Source organism: Rhamphochromis longiceps, linkage group LG14 (assembly GCF_057381845.1).
Source record: "Rhamphochromis longiceps isolate RC_006_pf linkage group LG14, R_longiceps_female_GT1.1, whole genome shotgun sequence".
Taxonomy (NCBI): Eukaryota; Metazoa; Chordata; class Actinopteri; order Cichliformes; family Cichlidae; genus Rhamphochromis; species Rhamphochromis longiceps.
Window position 1 is genome coordinate 17,023,995 of NC_140570.1, and position 16,408 is coordinate 17,040,402.

General features: G+C 42.4%; 4 protein-coding genes across 4 annotated transcripts; 2 read left to right on the forward strand and 2 right to left on the reverse strand.

Moving 5' to 3' along the window:
- Positions 1 to 3,434: 3,434 nt before the first annotated feature.
- On the reverse strand, positions 3,435 to 5,913 carry rps25 (ribosomal protein S25). Its single transcript, XM_085379420.1, has 5 exons — positions 5,839 to 5,913; positions 5,191 to 5,280; positions 4,890 to 5,073; positions 3,587 to 3,685; positions 3,435 to 3,502 (listed from the first exon to the last, which is right to left on the reverse strand). Exons 1-4 carry the CDS (start codon positions 5,839 to 5,841, stop codon positions 3,591 to 3,593), a joined length of 372 nt encoding a protein of 123 aa, XP_085235546.1. The 5' UTR covers positions 5,842 to 5,913; the 3' UTR covers positions 3,435 to 3,502; positions 3,587 to 3,590.
- An 87-nt stretch (positions 5,914 to 6,000) lies between these two features.
- On the forward strand, positions 6,001 to 8,296 carry trappc4 (trafficking protein particle complex subunit 4). The gene is made up of 5 exons (XM_085379419.1): positions 6,001 to 6,311; positions 6,562 to 6,736; positions 7,266 to 7,369; positions 7,599 to 7,725; positions 7,816 to 8,296. Exons 1-5 carry the CDS (start codon positions 6,137 to 6,139, stop codon positions 7,892 to 7,894), a joined length of 660 nt encoding a protein of 219 aa, XP_085235545.1. The 5' UTR covers positions 6,001 to 6,136; the 3' UTR covers positions 7,895 to 8,296.
- Positions 8,297 to 8,349: 53 nt separating this feature from the next.
- slc37a4a (solute carrier family 37 member 4a) lies at positions 8,350 to 12,027 on the reverse strand. The gene is made up of 9 exons (XM_085379418.1): positions 11,881 to 12,027; positions 11,061 to 11,686; positions 10,717 to 10,949; positions 10,241 to 10,484; positions 9,719 to 9,877; positions 9,553 to 9,638; positions 9,138 to 9,251; positions 8,895 to 9,033; positions 8,350 to 8,798 (listed from the first exon to the last, which is right to left on the reverse strand). The coding sequence occupies exons 2-9, from the start codon at positions 11,206 to 11,208 to the stop codon at positions 8,632 to 8,634; spliced, it is 1,290 nt and encodes a 429-aa protein (XP_085235544.1). The 5' UTR covers positions 11,209 to 11,686; positions 11,881 to 12,027; the 3' UTR covers positions 8,350 to 8,631.
- Positions 12,028 to 12,838: 811 nt separating this feature from the next.
- On the forward strand, positions 12,839 to 16,323 carry cfap45 (cilia and flagella associated protein 45). The gene is made up of 12 exons (XM_085379414.1): positions 12,839 to 13,057; positions 13,168 to 13,278; positions 13,455 to 13,561; positions 13,744 to 13,888; positions 13,971 to 14,141; positions 14,238 to 14,416; positions 14,590 to 14,719; positions 14,806 to 14,952; positions 15,055 to 15,168; positions 15,271 to 15,464; positions 15,538 to 15,762; positions 16,120 to 16,323. The coding sequence occupies exons 1-12, from the start codon at positions 13,055 to 13,057 to the stop codon at positions 16,184 to 16,186; spliced, it is 1,593 nt and encodes a 530-aa protein (XP_085235540.1). The 5' UTR covers positions 12,839 to 13,054; the 3' UTR covers positions 16,187 to 16,323.
- The last annotated feature ends 85 nt before the right edge of the window (positions 16,324 to 16,408 follow it).

Below are 16,408 nucleotides of genomic sequence, written 5' to 3' on the forward strand. Positions count from 1 at the left end.
AACCAGCCTTGGAGCTAAATGCTGATATTGTAGTCTAAAGAGGGCGGGAGAGATGTCTGTGCCCGAACAAAAACAAGAAAAATAGATTTAAAGGCTTCTAACAGATGTAGAAACATATGAAACTAACAGCATTAGTGTGGCTCTATAGAATAGCAATTTATACATTCAGGTTCAGGTTCATTTATTTTTACCTGTAGGTAGGTTTGTTCTGCAGGCAAGTCATCCAAGCTCACATGCACACTTCAATACAGACACAACACACACATAGTACAAACTACTGAAAAAAAACAACTAATACTTGATTTGGGGAATCATTTAGCTCACCTACGTAAAAAAGCTACAATTTGTTACTGAGTGATGGGTGCCAGAACAAAGGGGTTTTTAAACCTTGCTGTTCTGCACTTTGGAATCATACATTTTCATCCTGACGAAAGAAACTGAAACTCACTAAAGGCTGCAAGTCATCAAGAAAAACTGAACCAGCCAACCTCTGTAACTGTCTGTCGTACAGGGATGTCTATTTTATTTATAACCTATAACACATTTAAACAATACAAGCTGACGTCTCTGACAGGTACATTTACATCCCTCCAGAAAATACACTTTCCAAATACATGAAATGCTGAAATAATTTAAAAACCGATGATGATTCATCGTATAAATAATGAAACACTGCCCTCCCCAATATAAGCTGCTGTTAAAGGTTAAAAGTATCTGCAATAGTGCAATAGTGGCCCTGTATATACTCTGTATCATATCGATATGAGAATTTGCAGTATCACACAGCAATACTGTTCACCAATAAGCATGTTAGACCACTCAACAGAGTTTCTCTTCTTTACAGATAAGTGTCCATGCCACAAAACCAAGGAAAAGGAAGGTGCTTTTTAAAAGGTTACACCTGTGTTCTTCTCATATGACGTCTCAAACTTTGTTCCATAAACTGACCTACCTGCCAGTAAGCTTCCTACTTACCATGGATGAAGGTGTGAGTTGTTCCACATTAGCACGTGCTAAAAAAGCTTCCAGATGCATTGATGTGATCTGTGAACATCTTTCCTGAAGCTTCAGTCAGACCAGAATTCACCTGACAAAATGTTTCCACAGGCTGAGGCTGCAAACAGGTGTACAGGATGTAGGATGGGTAAGGTAAATATAATATGTTTGAAATTCAGGCATATTTAAGGAAGCCCCTGCATGAGTTTATCATGCCTACCAAAGCTTAAAAGCACATTATTTCTGGCTAGGTCAGGGATTAGCAACTTTTACTATCAAACGAGCCACTTTTAAACAATTTCTGACCAGTTATTTAAACCTAGGTAATGCAGGAGGCACAACCTGTTTAGTATAGCATGAAGAAGCTTGTTTCCGCCGCCATTTAAATAAAAATTTTCCCAAAAATCTCGGGTTATTATCTCGACGTTTCGATTTACTCGAACTCAATCTTATGGTAAGTGTTACGGTTAGGTTAAGTCTTAGCCTTACTAACTCGAAATGTTGGGAAAACAACTTTTTAAAAAAATGACATTTCGATTTTTTACTTCGATTTTTTTTTTTTTTTTAGATAATAAAAATAATTTGACCTTTTTTGGTCTTTTTTTTAGTGGGGGAAACAAGCTTGAATAACGAAGAGAAATTATACATAAAATTATTATTATTATTACTGTTGTTGTTGTCACAATTAAACAGTGACAGTTTATTACCATCAAAGCCCAACCAACGTACAGGCTCGACTTAGCTGAGGCGAAGGGCCATATACATCTTGTCTGGGCATGCGCAAGCTAAGAAGCGGGGGCGGGACATATGACACGGTTATCCAATAGAAACAATTAATAATTATTCCTTGACTTAACACCTTCCTTAAAAAATGTAACATCACATATATTTTAAACTTCGGGGCACTTGAATTTAATTTAATGTGACTTTGAATGTGAAAGAATGGGGGCCCTTATGTAAACGCCATTTACAGCCCCTTTAACCTGTCCAGAACATTCAATCAAGCCCAGTGCAGGCATATTTTTAAGCAAACAAAAATAGGAATTCACTGAGCTTGCACAGTAATTGTACGCAGCACAGTGGGGGGGACGATTAAATCACTGATTACTGTCACTTTGATAAATTTAGAAAAAGTCAACACTGATTGCATGTCCTGAAATTATACTGGAATCAAAGGCTGTTTCACTACATAACCGAGAACACTATCAAAGTGTTGAGCAGCACACTTGATTATGAAAATGTTTCAGCCTTGCAAAACAAGTAAATGCTTTATTCTAGTTAATCAAGCTGCAAACCTCATAAATAGAAATGATGAGATTTCAGTTCGTTGGTGGAAAACTCCAGCTCCAACTCCAGGTGTTAAACAGACACTGTTTCATCATGTGTACTGAGAGGTGGCTGTTTGTGTTCTGAGCTCATGTTGGAGGACTGCATCTGTCAGTGGCGTTAAACCTGCAGCATGTTTTTGTGGCTGGTGCTGGAGGTGGTGCTGCGCAGTGACAAAGGAGCACCTGACAGCATCCATCACAGGACTCCTGCGCTATCTTATGCCCCGAGCAAACGGTGACAGTGAAGATAGCTTCTTCATTTCACTCCTATCAATATCTCATAACCTTTCGCTGCCGGTGGCTGGTAACAGACAAGCTGAAGACAAAGTGCAAATCTACCCGGCCAAATTAGAAATGATCGATCTAACACTGAAAACATGGGACAACTGAGTCAGAATGCCTCTTTAAATTTACTGGGTGACAAACTGAACGCACCACAGTAAATGGGGTGTGAAAGCACCTCAGCAGCAGCAGCTCTTGAATCTGTAAAATTCTCCCCTTGTGTGCAGTTTTGAACAGATATCTGGAAAGCTCTTAATCTCTCTACACTCCTAGATTAGAACAGCTTCATGCCGCTGCGTTATGTGAAACCAATTAGAAAAAATAACCTTATCAGAGTTTAAGAAGAAGACTGAGAATAATGTTGCCATAATAACCTGCTGCAGTGTTTATTCATTTATGATGCACCTCATGTTTGTTAACAGAACAGAATGAAACTAATTTATTGCCCCTAACTGATTTTAATCCACTTAACTCAACTTCAGGGAGGAGGCGGCAGATGTAAAAAAAACAAAACCACACTTTGATGCAGAGGGACGAGTATTTGCACCTTATTATCAGGCACCAGGAAACAACTGCACAGACACAAAAGGTCTTAACGTTATTATAAGTATCACATAGATGAATAGTTACCAGTCACTATCCTCATCTTTTTACTCTTTGATTTAACCAATCTTAACATTTTTGCTTAAATTACATTTTTAAATCCAACATAATGCTTATCTGATATCCAGTGACCACTCGACCATAACATGAACACACTAGGAATTTTTATCCACTTCTTAGCTGGTTAAAGACAGACGAACAGTTAAAGCAAAACAAGTGCAAAGGTTTTGTCTTTACATATTTATTCCACCTTTCATTACAAACAGCCCATCACAGGAAACAAACAGGGGAACCTGCAAGAAACAAAGACTGCAGGTTAGTAAAATTGAAAACAAACAGTAATAAAATAGAGACGTGTAGAGATGCTGCTGTAGTACCTGATTATGCCTTCTCTGCTGCTGCCTCCTCATCTCCACCCTTGGTGTTACGTGTGTAAATCAGCTGTGCTCTGTGTTTGGACACCAGTTTGATCATGCCTGCAAGACAAAAACGGACCCAAGTTCTCCGTCAGCATTTTTTTTGTGTTTTTAATTTGCACCATTATGTCAATTGTTGTGATACATTTGCCCTAGTCGGCCTGCACAGGGACGAACGTGATATACGGCAGGTAAAGCAGATATGTGCAACAGATCACTTCTCCCAGGTGTCCAAACACTGACAAGTAAATGTATTACAAGGCAGGGAAGGCAATCTAGCTACGATGCCAATGTAGCCATTATATCTCAAATCAGTTTGACAGCTAATTTTCAAATTAAATTAGGCATAAGGAACTAATACAGAATTTCTTCATGTGTCCCTCCTGCTGCATATGAAGCTTCACTGTATGGGACAAGAACAAATCTGCGTTCTTTAATCAGAAGCACAGTGCACAGCCTGCTGAAGGAAGGCTTTAATTCATAAAAAGAATGCTATACTGAGTCTAGATGACAACATCTCTGAAACACAATGAGTAACACCACACACACTTCAGTTAAACTACTGTAGGGAGGAAAAATAAATAAATCAAATGAATAAAGCATAATGCACCCGTTTGAAATATGTTCAGCATTTCACATCACATGAAACAGCAGACAGGCTGCAATATATCATTTGTTTCCATGTAGCATTTCGAACAGAAGTTGAAGGATGTCAAAAGAGGAGATAAGTAGTCACGCTGCATGCACATCACTGTCATTTAAAAACAAATGATGAACTCGCTGACAAACCACTCTGGCCTGGGTTCATACTGTGTAAGCATTTATAAACATTAGACACAGCCAGCGAGCAGTGCTGATGACTACGGGCATATTCATCGGCTGAGTTTAATGCTGCATCACAAAATAGCAGATGACAAGAGATGTTACAGTTTCCATTTTTTAAAGCTGGAGCAAGAACCATCTCCTGATCAGCCCTTAATGCAAAAGATGTACCATCGTGTAACTGAGTTTTCTCTGAAGTTGGAAATCACCCTGCCAAACTCTCAATCGACTTATTCAGGGCAGTAAATAAAATCCTTTGCTGGTAACATAAGCAAACACTGCTTTTTTGGCAGGGACTAAAATCTAATGCTTGGGAATGGTGCTGACCAACTGAGCAAAGCTCGCTACCATGACAGACGTGTGATTAACTTTGATGCCCTTCCTAGCGTCAAAGATCCAACACGGACCTTCAAGAGCTCTGAGCAGAGAAAGTGAAGTTCACCTTTGGCGAGCAGCTCCTGGAGGGCGTTCCTTGCCAGAGAGCCACGGATCTTCAGCCTCTCAGACACAACAGCGGGGGTGATGAGCTTGTAGTTGGGAACTTCTTTGTACAGCTTGTCGTAGGTCGCCTTGTCGAAGAGGACCAGGTTGTTGAGCTTATCCCTCACTTTTCCCTTGGACCACTTCTGCTCAGAAACAGACATGTTGTTTTAAAGACTGGGAAACCTCTAGCCTTAACATTTATTCAGCAGCCACATAATATAAAATACATCCAATATGGGCAAATATGAACAAAAACATACCTTCTTCTTGGCTTTGCCTCCAGACTTGTTGACTGGGTCCTTGTCCTTCTTGGACTTCCCAGCATCCTTCTTCTTATCCTGTTTAGGAGGCTGGAAAAAGACGACACCCGTTAAACTTTCACTCTGAAGCTACATGTTTAACATGTGCTGTAATGTACACAAGAGCAAGTTCGCATCGGTACTTCATAAATTTTTTAAAGGAAAAAAAAAAGGGAAATGAGCTAGGGGCTAATGCCGGAATCGGATGGTCGGCATGAGGAGGCCCTGTCCTCAAAACGTTTCTAATCTCGCAGTCTTCATTAATTTTTAACATTTGCACCCCTACAATACTTTAGTATTTGGTGTTTGTGTCATCTGTACACATGCTAGTATATTTAGCGGTCACATGAGGGACAACTTTATTAAAGTCCTTTCTGTGAGCACAGTGTAGTTGGAAGCATGGTGCGTTTAGCAAACTGCTACTATGCTAGCCATAAGCTAAATGCGTGAAATCTTAAGTATGGCTGCTTCATCCACACACTCTCGTCCCGGTGCGGGGAGGCGCAGTGCTATCAAAAAATGTCCCGAGGTACTACGACTCCTGAATGACTAACGATAAGCCGAAAAAAGTCTAATTTCTTTCAACAAACGTGTAATAACTGTCCTCACCATGTTTCCTCGTCAAGATGTCGGAGCGAAAGGAAGTTCGCCCGTGCAAGAGCCCCTTAGACAACCTGTTTTTGCGGAAGTGAGATTGGGGCATTATGGGAACTTGAGTTTTCTCATGTTTCGTCGCTTTTATTGACTTTATTTGACTTATGAGATTGGCAAACATTCTGACAGTCATTACAGCGGCAGGTTTGAGACCAAAAACTCATACAAGTAAAATCTAATTTATTCATTTGATTTTTAGCCACCCGTCGAGGTCATGTGACAGTCGCTGTCAGCTGGGCAGGACGTTGCAAAGATGGTGATATACAGTGTGTATGTGGTGAACAAGGCTGGAGGGTTAATTTATCAATATGATAACTATGTCCCGCGAGCAGAGGTGGAGAAAACATTCAGCTACCCTTTGGACTTGGTGCTGAAGCACCACGACGAGAAGGTGGTCGTATCGTTTGGACAGCGGGACGGAATCAGAGGTAATCTCACGGGCACATCGTTAGCTTATTTATTAGCTAGCTATATGGGCAATCTCTAACGAAACCTGTCTTATGCCCAAGCTAAAATACTGGCATGCAGTCTTTGTCGGTTTATTATCTATAGTATGCGCATTTGTATCGTTTTTTACAGTCCAAGTTAACTGAAATGTTCACTGTTCTTCATTTAAAAATACTGCGGTGTCACTAGCTTGACTGTATGACTGGACTGAAACCTCTTGTCATTCGTCAGTGGGCCATGCAGTGCTGTCCATCAATGGAGTTGATGTGATCGGGAAGAACACATCAGATGGGAAGGACATCCTTGAATACCTGAAAGATCCTTCAAACTATCCCGTGTCTATTCGCTTTGGACGAGCGCGCCTGAGCTCCAATGAGAAGCTGATGCTGGCGTCCATGTTCCACTCGTAAGTAATTTCGTGTGTGTGGATTAAACCCGAGCTGCACAGTGGACAGCGGGGCCAGGTGTTTACTAGTGTTATTTATGTGTTGTTGTTTTTTTGTTTTGTTTTTTCTGAATGGGAGCCAAAGGAAGTGAAAACTTACCTGAGTGATCAATACATTTTGTAGTATGTACTGTTGTTTGATTTTTTTTCTACTCTACACAGGATCGAAAGTATACATACACTTATTAATATTTTATTTTATTATTAATATTTTCATAAGGACGCCTGGGCAAAGTGCAACTTGCAAACATTCATTTAACTAAATATTTGTTTAGGCCTTTGAGCCTTTTTTAACCCTGCGTGGATCAGACAAAATCCTAAATAAAATCAAACTTGTACACTTAATTCTTCAGTTCAACGAACTCATTAAAATCCAGAAATTACCACAACATTCACGCCCAGTAGCTAAACTTCAGACCAAAACTGTATGTACCCTCACTTTATGAATGAAGCTAAATAAACACACCTATTTTTGTGATCCCTCCCTCAGGTTGTTTGCAATAGGTTCACAGCTATCCCCTGAAGCTGGCAGTTCAGGGATCGAAATGTTAGAAACTGACGTCTTCAAACTTCACTGCTTCCAGACTCTCACAGGTCAGTGGTGCAATTAAGTGTCATTTTAGGTTAAAAATACCAAAGAAGTAATGTCTTAGTTGGCTGTAGATTTAAAAACCAAAGCACTTCCATATGTAACGATTTCATTTAATTTTAGCTGTGAACAGCATGCAACTCCAGTAATAAATCTTCCTGGTGTATACATTCCTTCCCAGCTTGTTGATAGTCACTATTATAAAATGAAATCTTTCTCATTTTGTTCTCTCAGGGATAAAGTTTATCGTGTTGGCGGACCCGCGACAGTCTGGAATCGATGCGTTGTTGAGGAAGATTTATGAGGTGTATTCAGATTTCGCCCTCAAGAACCCGTTCTATTCTCTGGAAATGCCAATCAGGTATTAAAGAGAATTAGGATTGCATTATCTTGAAATAATTTATTACTGTACCCACTGTTTAACACCCACACATTTACTCTTGCTTTTCAGGTGTGAGCTCTTTGATCAGAATCTGAAGAGTGCATTGGAGGTAGCAGAGAAAGCCGGCAACTTTGGAGCTGGATCTTAAATCAGAGCATTCACAGACTGAAAAGAAATAAGTGGACTCCTTTTTCTTGTCTTGGACCGTTTGTTTGTTTTTCCTCCCCACATTTGCTCATTAACACTTTGTAAATACATTGTTTTGTAAATAATTCAGAGATTAAAATCCATACTGTATTTAAATGTTCTGAATCCATTTTACTGAATCAGTGATTGAAGACTTTGGAGTATGAAGTGTAAAATTGGAAAAATAACCCTAGAACACTAATGTGCAGTTTCTGTAACAGTATCGCTAACGGTGGGTATATTTTACTCAATATACTTCCCATCAAAGTACACTAAAGTGCAGTACATGGAAAATTGAAGGACTCTTATTATCCTGTACAATGTCTGATAAAATAAGGTATAATGGGGTACTCTGATCATGTTGCTTTTTAAAAAAAATAAAAAACAAATTCACAGGACTGGAATTTGCAAAAGTCACCTGATATTAGTGTTATAGGGTTAACTAAGAAAAAGTATCATTGACCTAAGATTGCTCATTTCAGTGTGTTGTAGCCTCCTATTTTGCACTCTTACTATTGCAGTCCTGCAGAGGCATTATCAGAAAAAACATTCTCTAGCAATTTGCAGTAATTTCTTCAAGTTCACGCACTATTTATACAACATGTTGAGAAGCGCCTTTGCACATTTTTATGAACTTTATTTCACATATGACTAATTAAAAACAAAGACGTAAAAATGACTGGCTCGCACAGAATGAGCTCAGTCCGCCTTCTTGGGCACGTGTCCCATCTTTGTTCGAATGTTGCGCAGGAGGAAGAATCCGATAGTAGTGACAAGGCAGGTGACCTCTGCTACCCAGAAGGCCTTTTCCCAGCCATGGTGCTTGGCAATGGTGCTGAATGGGAGTCCAGAAAGGAAGCCACCAACTACAATGGGAATTCACACGGATTATTTCAATGGAAGGAGCGCAACACACACAAAACCCAACTTTAGAATTTAACTTTCAATTAATGAAAACCTACTGTTTGCCATCAGGGCAACGATAGCATGTGATGTCCCGCAGTAGTTGGATGGAGCGCTCTCATTGGCTATAACTCCAAACAAAGCTATTGGTCCATATGAGGAGAAACCGAAGGCGGCGCCCAAGCCGAGTATCCACACCTTGATGTACAGAGAAGAGATAAAAAAAAAAAAAATGGGCTACTGAAGTCTGGCATTTGCTGTGCAGTGTGAACAGGTCACAGGAATTAATGTGTCTGTGTTACCTTTGAGCTGTCAGGAGTAACGGTGAGTCTGAACAGGTACATGGACACAAACATTCCTGCCATCATGCAAATCAGGATGAAGTGGCGGGGATTACCATAGAGCCTCATCCCTTGCTGCACACAAAGAAAATACTATGAGATGTTCCATTTCCTGGCTATAAGCTGAATAAAAAAAACACTGATTGCCCACTTAGGGGTGTGTTTCTATTGCTATTTATCCCTTTAACTTATGAAATGATGAAGAAAGTGCAGACAGGGAGAAAGCAATCTTAAACAGAAGACGATTTCCATAAAATAACATTGAAATATTCAAAGGTTAAAACCCTTTCTAGTCCAGTTCTCTCTATATTAAACAGGCTGTTATTGACCACAATCTTGGATCAAATAATGACTCATATTTAAAAAACAAACTCACTCTGGCCACAGCTTTGTCAGAGAGGTAACCTGCAGCCAGACTGCCCACCAGCCCGCCAGCCTCCAGGGCGCTCATGTATGAGCTACCTAAGAAAAGGAACACAGTGAGTTTAACTCTTTATTTCAAAGTAGACTCCCGAGGCGACTGCTCTTCCCCTCATCCGTACCCATGAGTGTAGACTGGCCCTTGTCCTGAATGAGAAACAGCTGGCCCCAGTCTGTGCAGGCGGTCTTCACCCCAAACACCACCAGGTAGGAGATGGACAGCAGCCACAGGTAGGGGGACAGGAGAAACTCAGACAGGGTGCTTTCATGGCTTGAGGATCCTGAAGAGGAAGCAGACAGAAGACCCTTTTTTGGATACCACGAGCACAGATGTGAGTGATGTGGTGATGGGAGCACTCCTCGGTTTTAAAAAGAAACATGCATCACATCCTGTGTTCACACTTTGCATGAGCTGCTTTCACGTGAGGGACACACTGAGTGCAGAGTCCACCGAGTTACTGATCTTTAGTCACAGCGCTCAAGGCCCATGCTGTTAGACAACAGACACACGTGCATGTGTGTGTGTTCAAATTTGTGTTATCAGAGCATTGTCTAAGTGTTAACAACATTCTGAGAAAAGCAGCGGTTCAAACCAGTTGAACCGCACCAGTTTCTGATTGTGCCTGACTAAGAGTCAGACTCACCACCTTTGCTCTTTTTGGTCGACACCTCTATGTTGGGCAGCCCCACATCCTTGGGCTCGTTCTTGATTACCAGCAGGCAAACAAATGAGGCAACGATGCAAATCATTCCAGAGGCGGACAGTATCGCCCTCCAGCTGTAACTCTGCGACAGCACAGTGGCAACGATGGGGCCCAAGCTGCCGGCCAGATTCATGCTGCAGGACAGAACCGCCCACCATGTCCCGAACTGAGAGGGCTCGAACCACTGATGGAGGAAAAGAGGGAAAAACATTAAGTCCAGACAGCCCTGGCAGGAAGTTCCTTGATATCCACATAGGATTTTTAAGACCGATCCCCACACTTGGTAGTTTAAAAGTCAGATATTCTTTTTTCTTTCAGACACACAAACAGTTACAGATTTCTGAGTCCTGTTTAAGACACTATGAAAATGCAGTTTAAAAATAAAATTATTTTATTGTCTTGGATTAGTCATATACCTTGCGCAGCACCCTGCCACAGGGAGGCCAGCCCAGGCCTTGGCCCAGACCGTTGAGAAACCAGAGGGCAGAGAAGACAGCAACAGTGGAGGACCAAGAGAAGATCACGTTGATGCCTCCCACCATGAACAGGCCAATGGAGAAGAGCCAGCGGGCGCTGATTTGGTCTGACAGGACACCGCTGATGAACTTACTAATAGCGTAGGCCAAAGATTGACTGCTGGTGATCATACCTGAGAAAAGAGGAGCGCTCATGCACTTGCTGCAAAATTGTTGTATAGGCACATCGGTGTTATCACATTTATAGAAGGTACACAGGGTTCAAGTTTACAGTACTGACATACCCAGATCGTCCTTATCCAGCTTGATCTCTTGCATTACAGAAGGCATCACGAAGGAGAACGTCTTTCTGTTGAAGTAGTACAATGTGTAGCCCACAAACATGGCCAGAAATATTGTACTTCTGTAGTATCCATAACCGGAGGCAGCCATGGTTGCAGCTCAGTCCTAAAACACTTGCAAAGCAGCTTCCAGAGGAGCTCCTGCCTTTTGCAACCTGTAGCAGTGAACTTTGCTTCAGGATCCACTGTACACAGGCAGCTGCTTACAAGCAAAGAAGTGTTTGCAATCAGCACCGGAGGTTAATGGTCAACTTCTACACCCTGAAGCTGATTGAATCATGGCGGCTACCCTGCGCTGCAGGCTGGCTTCACAAGGGCCGGAGGAGGTGACCATCAGTTTGTGACACTATCCCCTGAGAGTGATCTTCTGTCCTTCAGGCAGAAGTCCTTCTGTTTTATCAAGTGTTATTTTCTTGTTGCTGTTTATCTATCTGATAATGCCATGACAGGAGTCCTCGGACTGACGCGTTTAATGATTTACTGAGGAGTCCAATAGCTGCTGTACACCAGGGGGAGGCTCCTATCCAAATGGAGGGGTGTGTGAGTGTGATCCTCATCAGCAAAAAGACCTGAGACACATTCATAAATTCAGGAGGGAGACCACGGTATTTGTGGCAGTGCATAAATCTTTTGTTGCACACGAGAGTTGTGGGTAATACAGTTCCATTGTGCACAACACATCAGACCAAAATCTTATATACTAAGATTTTGGTCTGATGTGTAAGTGTAATCTACAAAACCAAAGTCTTTAGTGTAAATATACCTGCAGAAACCTCGGTGTGTCCACTTCCGCTTTTCCGTGTATGCGTAAAATCTCGCAGATTAACTTTCCCTGAGTTTGGAGTGAGTTCTCTCTGAAGTTCTGCTCGTTCCGGGGCTGAAGGATTTTTTGTGCAAAATTTCCGCATCATGTGGGCCAACTAGCACCGCCCAGCCACGAAAGCCGCCGGTAGTGGTACGGAACAACACTGTGTCCGGACAATGCGCCATATAACTGTGGCAATGACTGTATGAAATTAAATAACACATAACGACATAAATTGTAATTTAAATCTAAGTAACTACGAGTATTTCCGCGGAATGAGCTAGCTTGTTAGCGCTGTTTTTAGTGTTAGCATTCCCCCCTGTATTCAAGTAAACACAAATATTTCTACAGTGTAGCATTTTACCAGCTGGCTGTGTGACTAAACTACTGTTTAATAAGCCAATAACATTGTTTGAGTAAGTTTTGTTACTTTGCAGCCATGTTGGTAACGCCGTTGGGCACTTATCTCGGGCAGATATTTTGAAACATTTGCAAAATTTACAGCACATTACAGCATACATATTTAGAAGCGCCAGTTAAATCTTAAAAACCTATTTGCTGCTTGGCGGCTTTGCCTGAAAATAAGGTTTTAAAAAGCGTCTTTTCCCGGGAAGTGGTTTTTTTTTTAATATCCTAGCTCCCTCTTTGTACTAGAGCTGGGCAAATCGATTTTTGTTGTGTGAAAGTGTTGTGGAAAGTAGAAATCGAAGTGATTTAGCGTTCATTAAAATGTTGTCAGAAGTTTCAGATTGATGACGATTCATCTCAGATATCATGGCGATCTGCTCTCCCCTGATACGCTGCCTTTATAGGTTAGTCAGTATCGGTATCAGCAGTACTGGCCCCGTATTTACATGGTATCGGATCGAAACCAAATTTTGCACAGCACTACTTTGCGGTCACGTGAGGTCTGCCCTTCCTCCTGTTCCCATGGCAACGGGTAACCAAACATTTCAAAGTCGGTGTCCCGTGAGCTGGAGCCAATATAAGTAGTACGCTCATTTCTTTTTAAAACCACATTAATTATTTGAGCTAGCTGGAAGTTATCCAAGAGCAAAGTATAATATTTAGAGTTTAGTATTTTTTTTTAACAAATATAGTCTGTTTCACTGACCCACAGTAACCGAGAACTATGGTAAGTGTTAGGTTAAAAATAAAAAAGCTATTCTATGCTAAATCCCAGTGTTCAAATGCATGACCGTTATCTGCTGATAACTCCTGAGCGTTGTAATTACTGCCCCGCAGAGACTTGCCTCGAGCTCCACGTCATCCAGGGGCAAAATGTACCTCGGCCGGTACCGCACACTGGCTTCCGGCTCTCGGGTGGATGAAGATCTGTTTGAGAACCAGAAATCGGTGAGTGTGGGTCCTTGCACACTCAGCGGGAAATGGAGGGAAACACTCAACTCTTATTATTCACAATGATATCCCCAGATATCATCAGAAACTGCATGTAGCTGCAGTGAGAACAGAGGTCGTGGATGAGTTTGGGAGCTGATTACAGCTAAATCTCTGTGTGGATGTCATTGCAGTTTGACAAACGGGTAAAATCAGCAGGTGTAGCAAAGGATTGTTCATGGAAGAACCAGGAAGGAGAGACTCTTCAAATCATCACCAAAGACCTCATCCGAAATCTGCGGTAGGCCAGCATGAAACGAGCTCATTTGAATAAAACATGAAGAGAGTCTGTAAAGTGTGTGTGCTGCTCTGTGATAAACCTCTGCCTTATTTCATGTGATTCAGGCTAATCAGATTGCTATTGCTGATGTTAATACAGTATACCAAGTTTTTGAAACATTATACCACATGTCATCATGCCAGGATCCCCCAGAGAGATCCTTCAAGAGAGTCCGTCTTACTTCCACCAGCTGAGTTTAAGAGGCTCAACTCAACATCCTGGCTGCTCCTCAAGGAGGACAGAGAGGCCCTGAGGCAGGCTTACCAGAGGAAGAAAGAAGAGGAACTTGTAGGAAAGCTGACTGCAATTTTATAACAACAACAAAGAAGTCCACTGATTTAATTAGTATTTTTATGTACTTTTTATTCAGAAAGCTGCAGAGGAAAGGAAGCATAGGATCCATGAGGCAGACCTGTCCCGTAAGCAGAACCAGCCACTGACTGAGCTGGAGATTGAAGCCCGGGAACGTGCACAGCGCCTGGTGGAGCGGAGTAATGCTTTAAGGATGGAACAGGAAGATGAGATCAAACAGCTCAACCAGGTAGGAAGAAAGTGCAGATGTGTGGATGACCAACCTTTAAAAAATATAAACATACCAGTACACAATAATAAACCTGTGTTTGTGTGGTCGTCTCAGCTGATTTTAGGTGCTCAGTGCCAAGCAAACCGTGACTACCAGATCCAGGAGAAGAAGCAGATCCGGATGGAGTTGACAGAGGAGGAAAGGCGTCTGGACAACATGATGGAGGTGGAGCGCCGCAAGGCTCTGGAGACTCTGGACAAGATTGAAGAGCTACGCAGGCAGCAGAGAGTCAAGTAAATGGAGCCCTATCAGAAACACAATCACCCTCTATTCGCGGATTGATTTTTTTGCAATTAACGTCATTCTTCGTCTTCTTCTGTTTGGGAGATCGCAGAAATCCTAATAATGAGCAGCGGAGGTCAACTAGGAGCACTGTCAACACGTGTGTGTGTGCTTTATATTTCAGGGGAAGGCAGGAAATTTACGATCAGATCCAGAAACGCCTGGAGAACCGAGAATTGGAGGAAGGCAAGAAAGAGAAAGAGAGTCAGCAGACACGAGAGGACCAGGAGAGAATGAACCTGGAGGATCTCAAGGTGCACGCGGAGGCGGAGGACACATCCACACATGCAGTTAACGTACACCGCGCTCAGTTTCTGCTCTGACCCATGTCTTCCTCCAGGTGCTGGAGAAGAAGAGGATGGAGCAACAGCTTCTGCAGGAGGAGATCAAGTGCATCAACGCAGAGACCATGCGGGCAAAGGAGCGGAGGATAGAGGAGGAGAAGCTGGCTGACATGAGAGTGAAGGAGTATCTCCTAAAAAAGCAGGTCACAGCCCACTGTTCCTTGTGGACGAGCAAGCTACATCATGTGACACACACATTTGATTCTGACGTTGTTTTTAACGTTAGCAATTCATTAAACCTGCAGGAGCAGCAGGCAGAATGCGAAGCAGAGCAAAGACGAATCAAGAAGGAGAAAGAATTGGAGATTGCTCGTTTGAGGGCTCAGCAAGAAAAAGAAAAAGACTACAAGGCTGAGCAGGTCAGGATCTAACAGATGTGCAATATATGAAGATTTGAAACCTGGCAGAAGATTTACAGATGTTCTTAGCTACTTGTGCTTGTGTATGTGTTTGTCTGGAAGGATGAGCTCCGTGCTCGCAGGAACCAGGACGCTGCAGAGAGAGAGTGGAGGAGAAAAGAGAGGGAGCGGGCTGCAAAGAAAGCGCAGCTGGAGGCGACGCTGAGATCGGCTCACATGGAGCAGGTTCACTACAAAGAGCGCAATCTGTCAGTGGAGGCGAGTCGGGAGAAGGCAGAGTTTGAGAGGCTGCTAAAGTAAGAAAGTCCGTTCGAAACCGATTTTCAAATAATCTTAATACACTCCGTTAAAAGTGCTCTCTCCACGCAGAGTGCAGCAGGAAGAGATGGTCAAAGAGCAGGTGCAAAACGACAGGCAGCATCACAAAGTGCAGCAGCACGCGCAGGACATCCGCCAGCAGATGAAGGAACGTGAGATCTTAGCCACAGCTAAGCGCAAAGAGACCTTCAAGGAGGCCGAACGGTTGATGGAGGAAACTCGGCAGAGACGTCTGCGCCTCAATGAGCTCAAACAGAAGAAGCTCCAGGAGCTTAAGTAAGTGTGTGTGTGTGTGTGTGGGGGGGTTCACATAATGCAAAGTGTTTCCTCTTCATTCACCTCGCTGTGTGTTTGTAAACCACTCTGCATTTCTCCTATAGTGGCTCTTTCTCAAATAGTGTGTCTTCTCTTTCCCCTCACCCCCAGCGGGTTGCAGCACAGTTGCCCCTCCCTGAGTCTGGTTCTGCTGGAGGTTTCTTCCTGTTAAAATAAGAGTTTTTCCTCCCAAGTGCTTGATCATAGGGAGCTGTGTGATTGTAGGGTCTTTACCTAATAATGTAGAGCACCTTGAGGCTGTTGTTATGAATTACTGCCATACAAATACATTGAATTGTGCTTGTTAATCCACTACAGGGCTACAGGACTCTGTGAAAAGTACTGCAATCAGGTGGAAAGAAAGGTTCAGACCTTGACGGGCTGATCACCTGACCACTGGATTCAAACGACAACACGTGAGAAGTTCTCATCTGGTCCCGCCATTGTATTTACAGTCTAATTTAACGTGTTTCAATGTGGGTTAAAATGTAAAGGAATGTAACAATAAAGACTAATAGTTTACTAGTATGGAAAACACTGGCATTCATGTATTTGAGCTGTTAACTCTATAAATAGATTCAGCAACCATTAGAATAGCTTCTGGGTT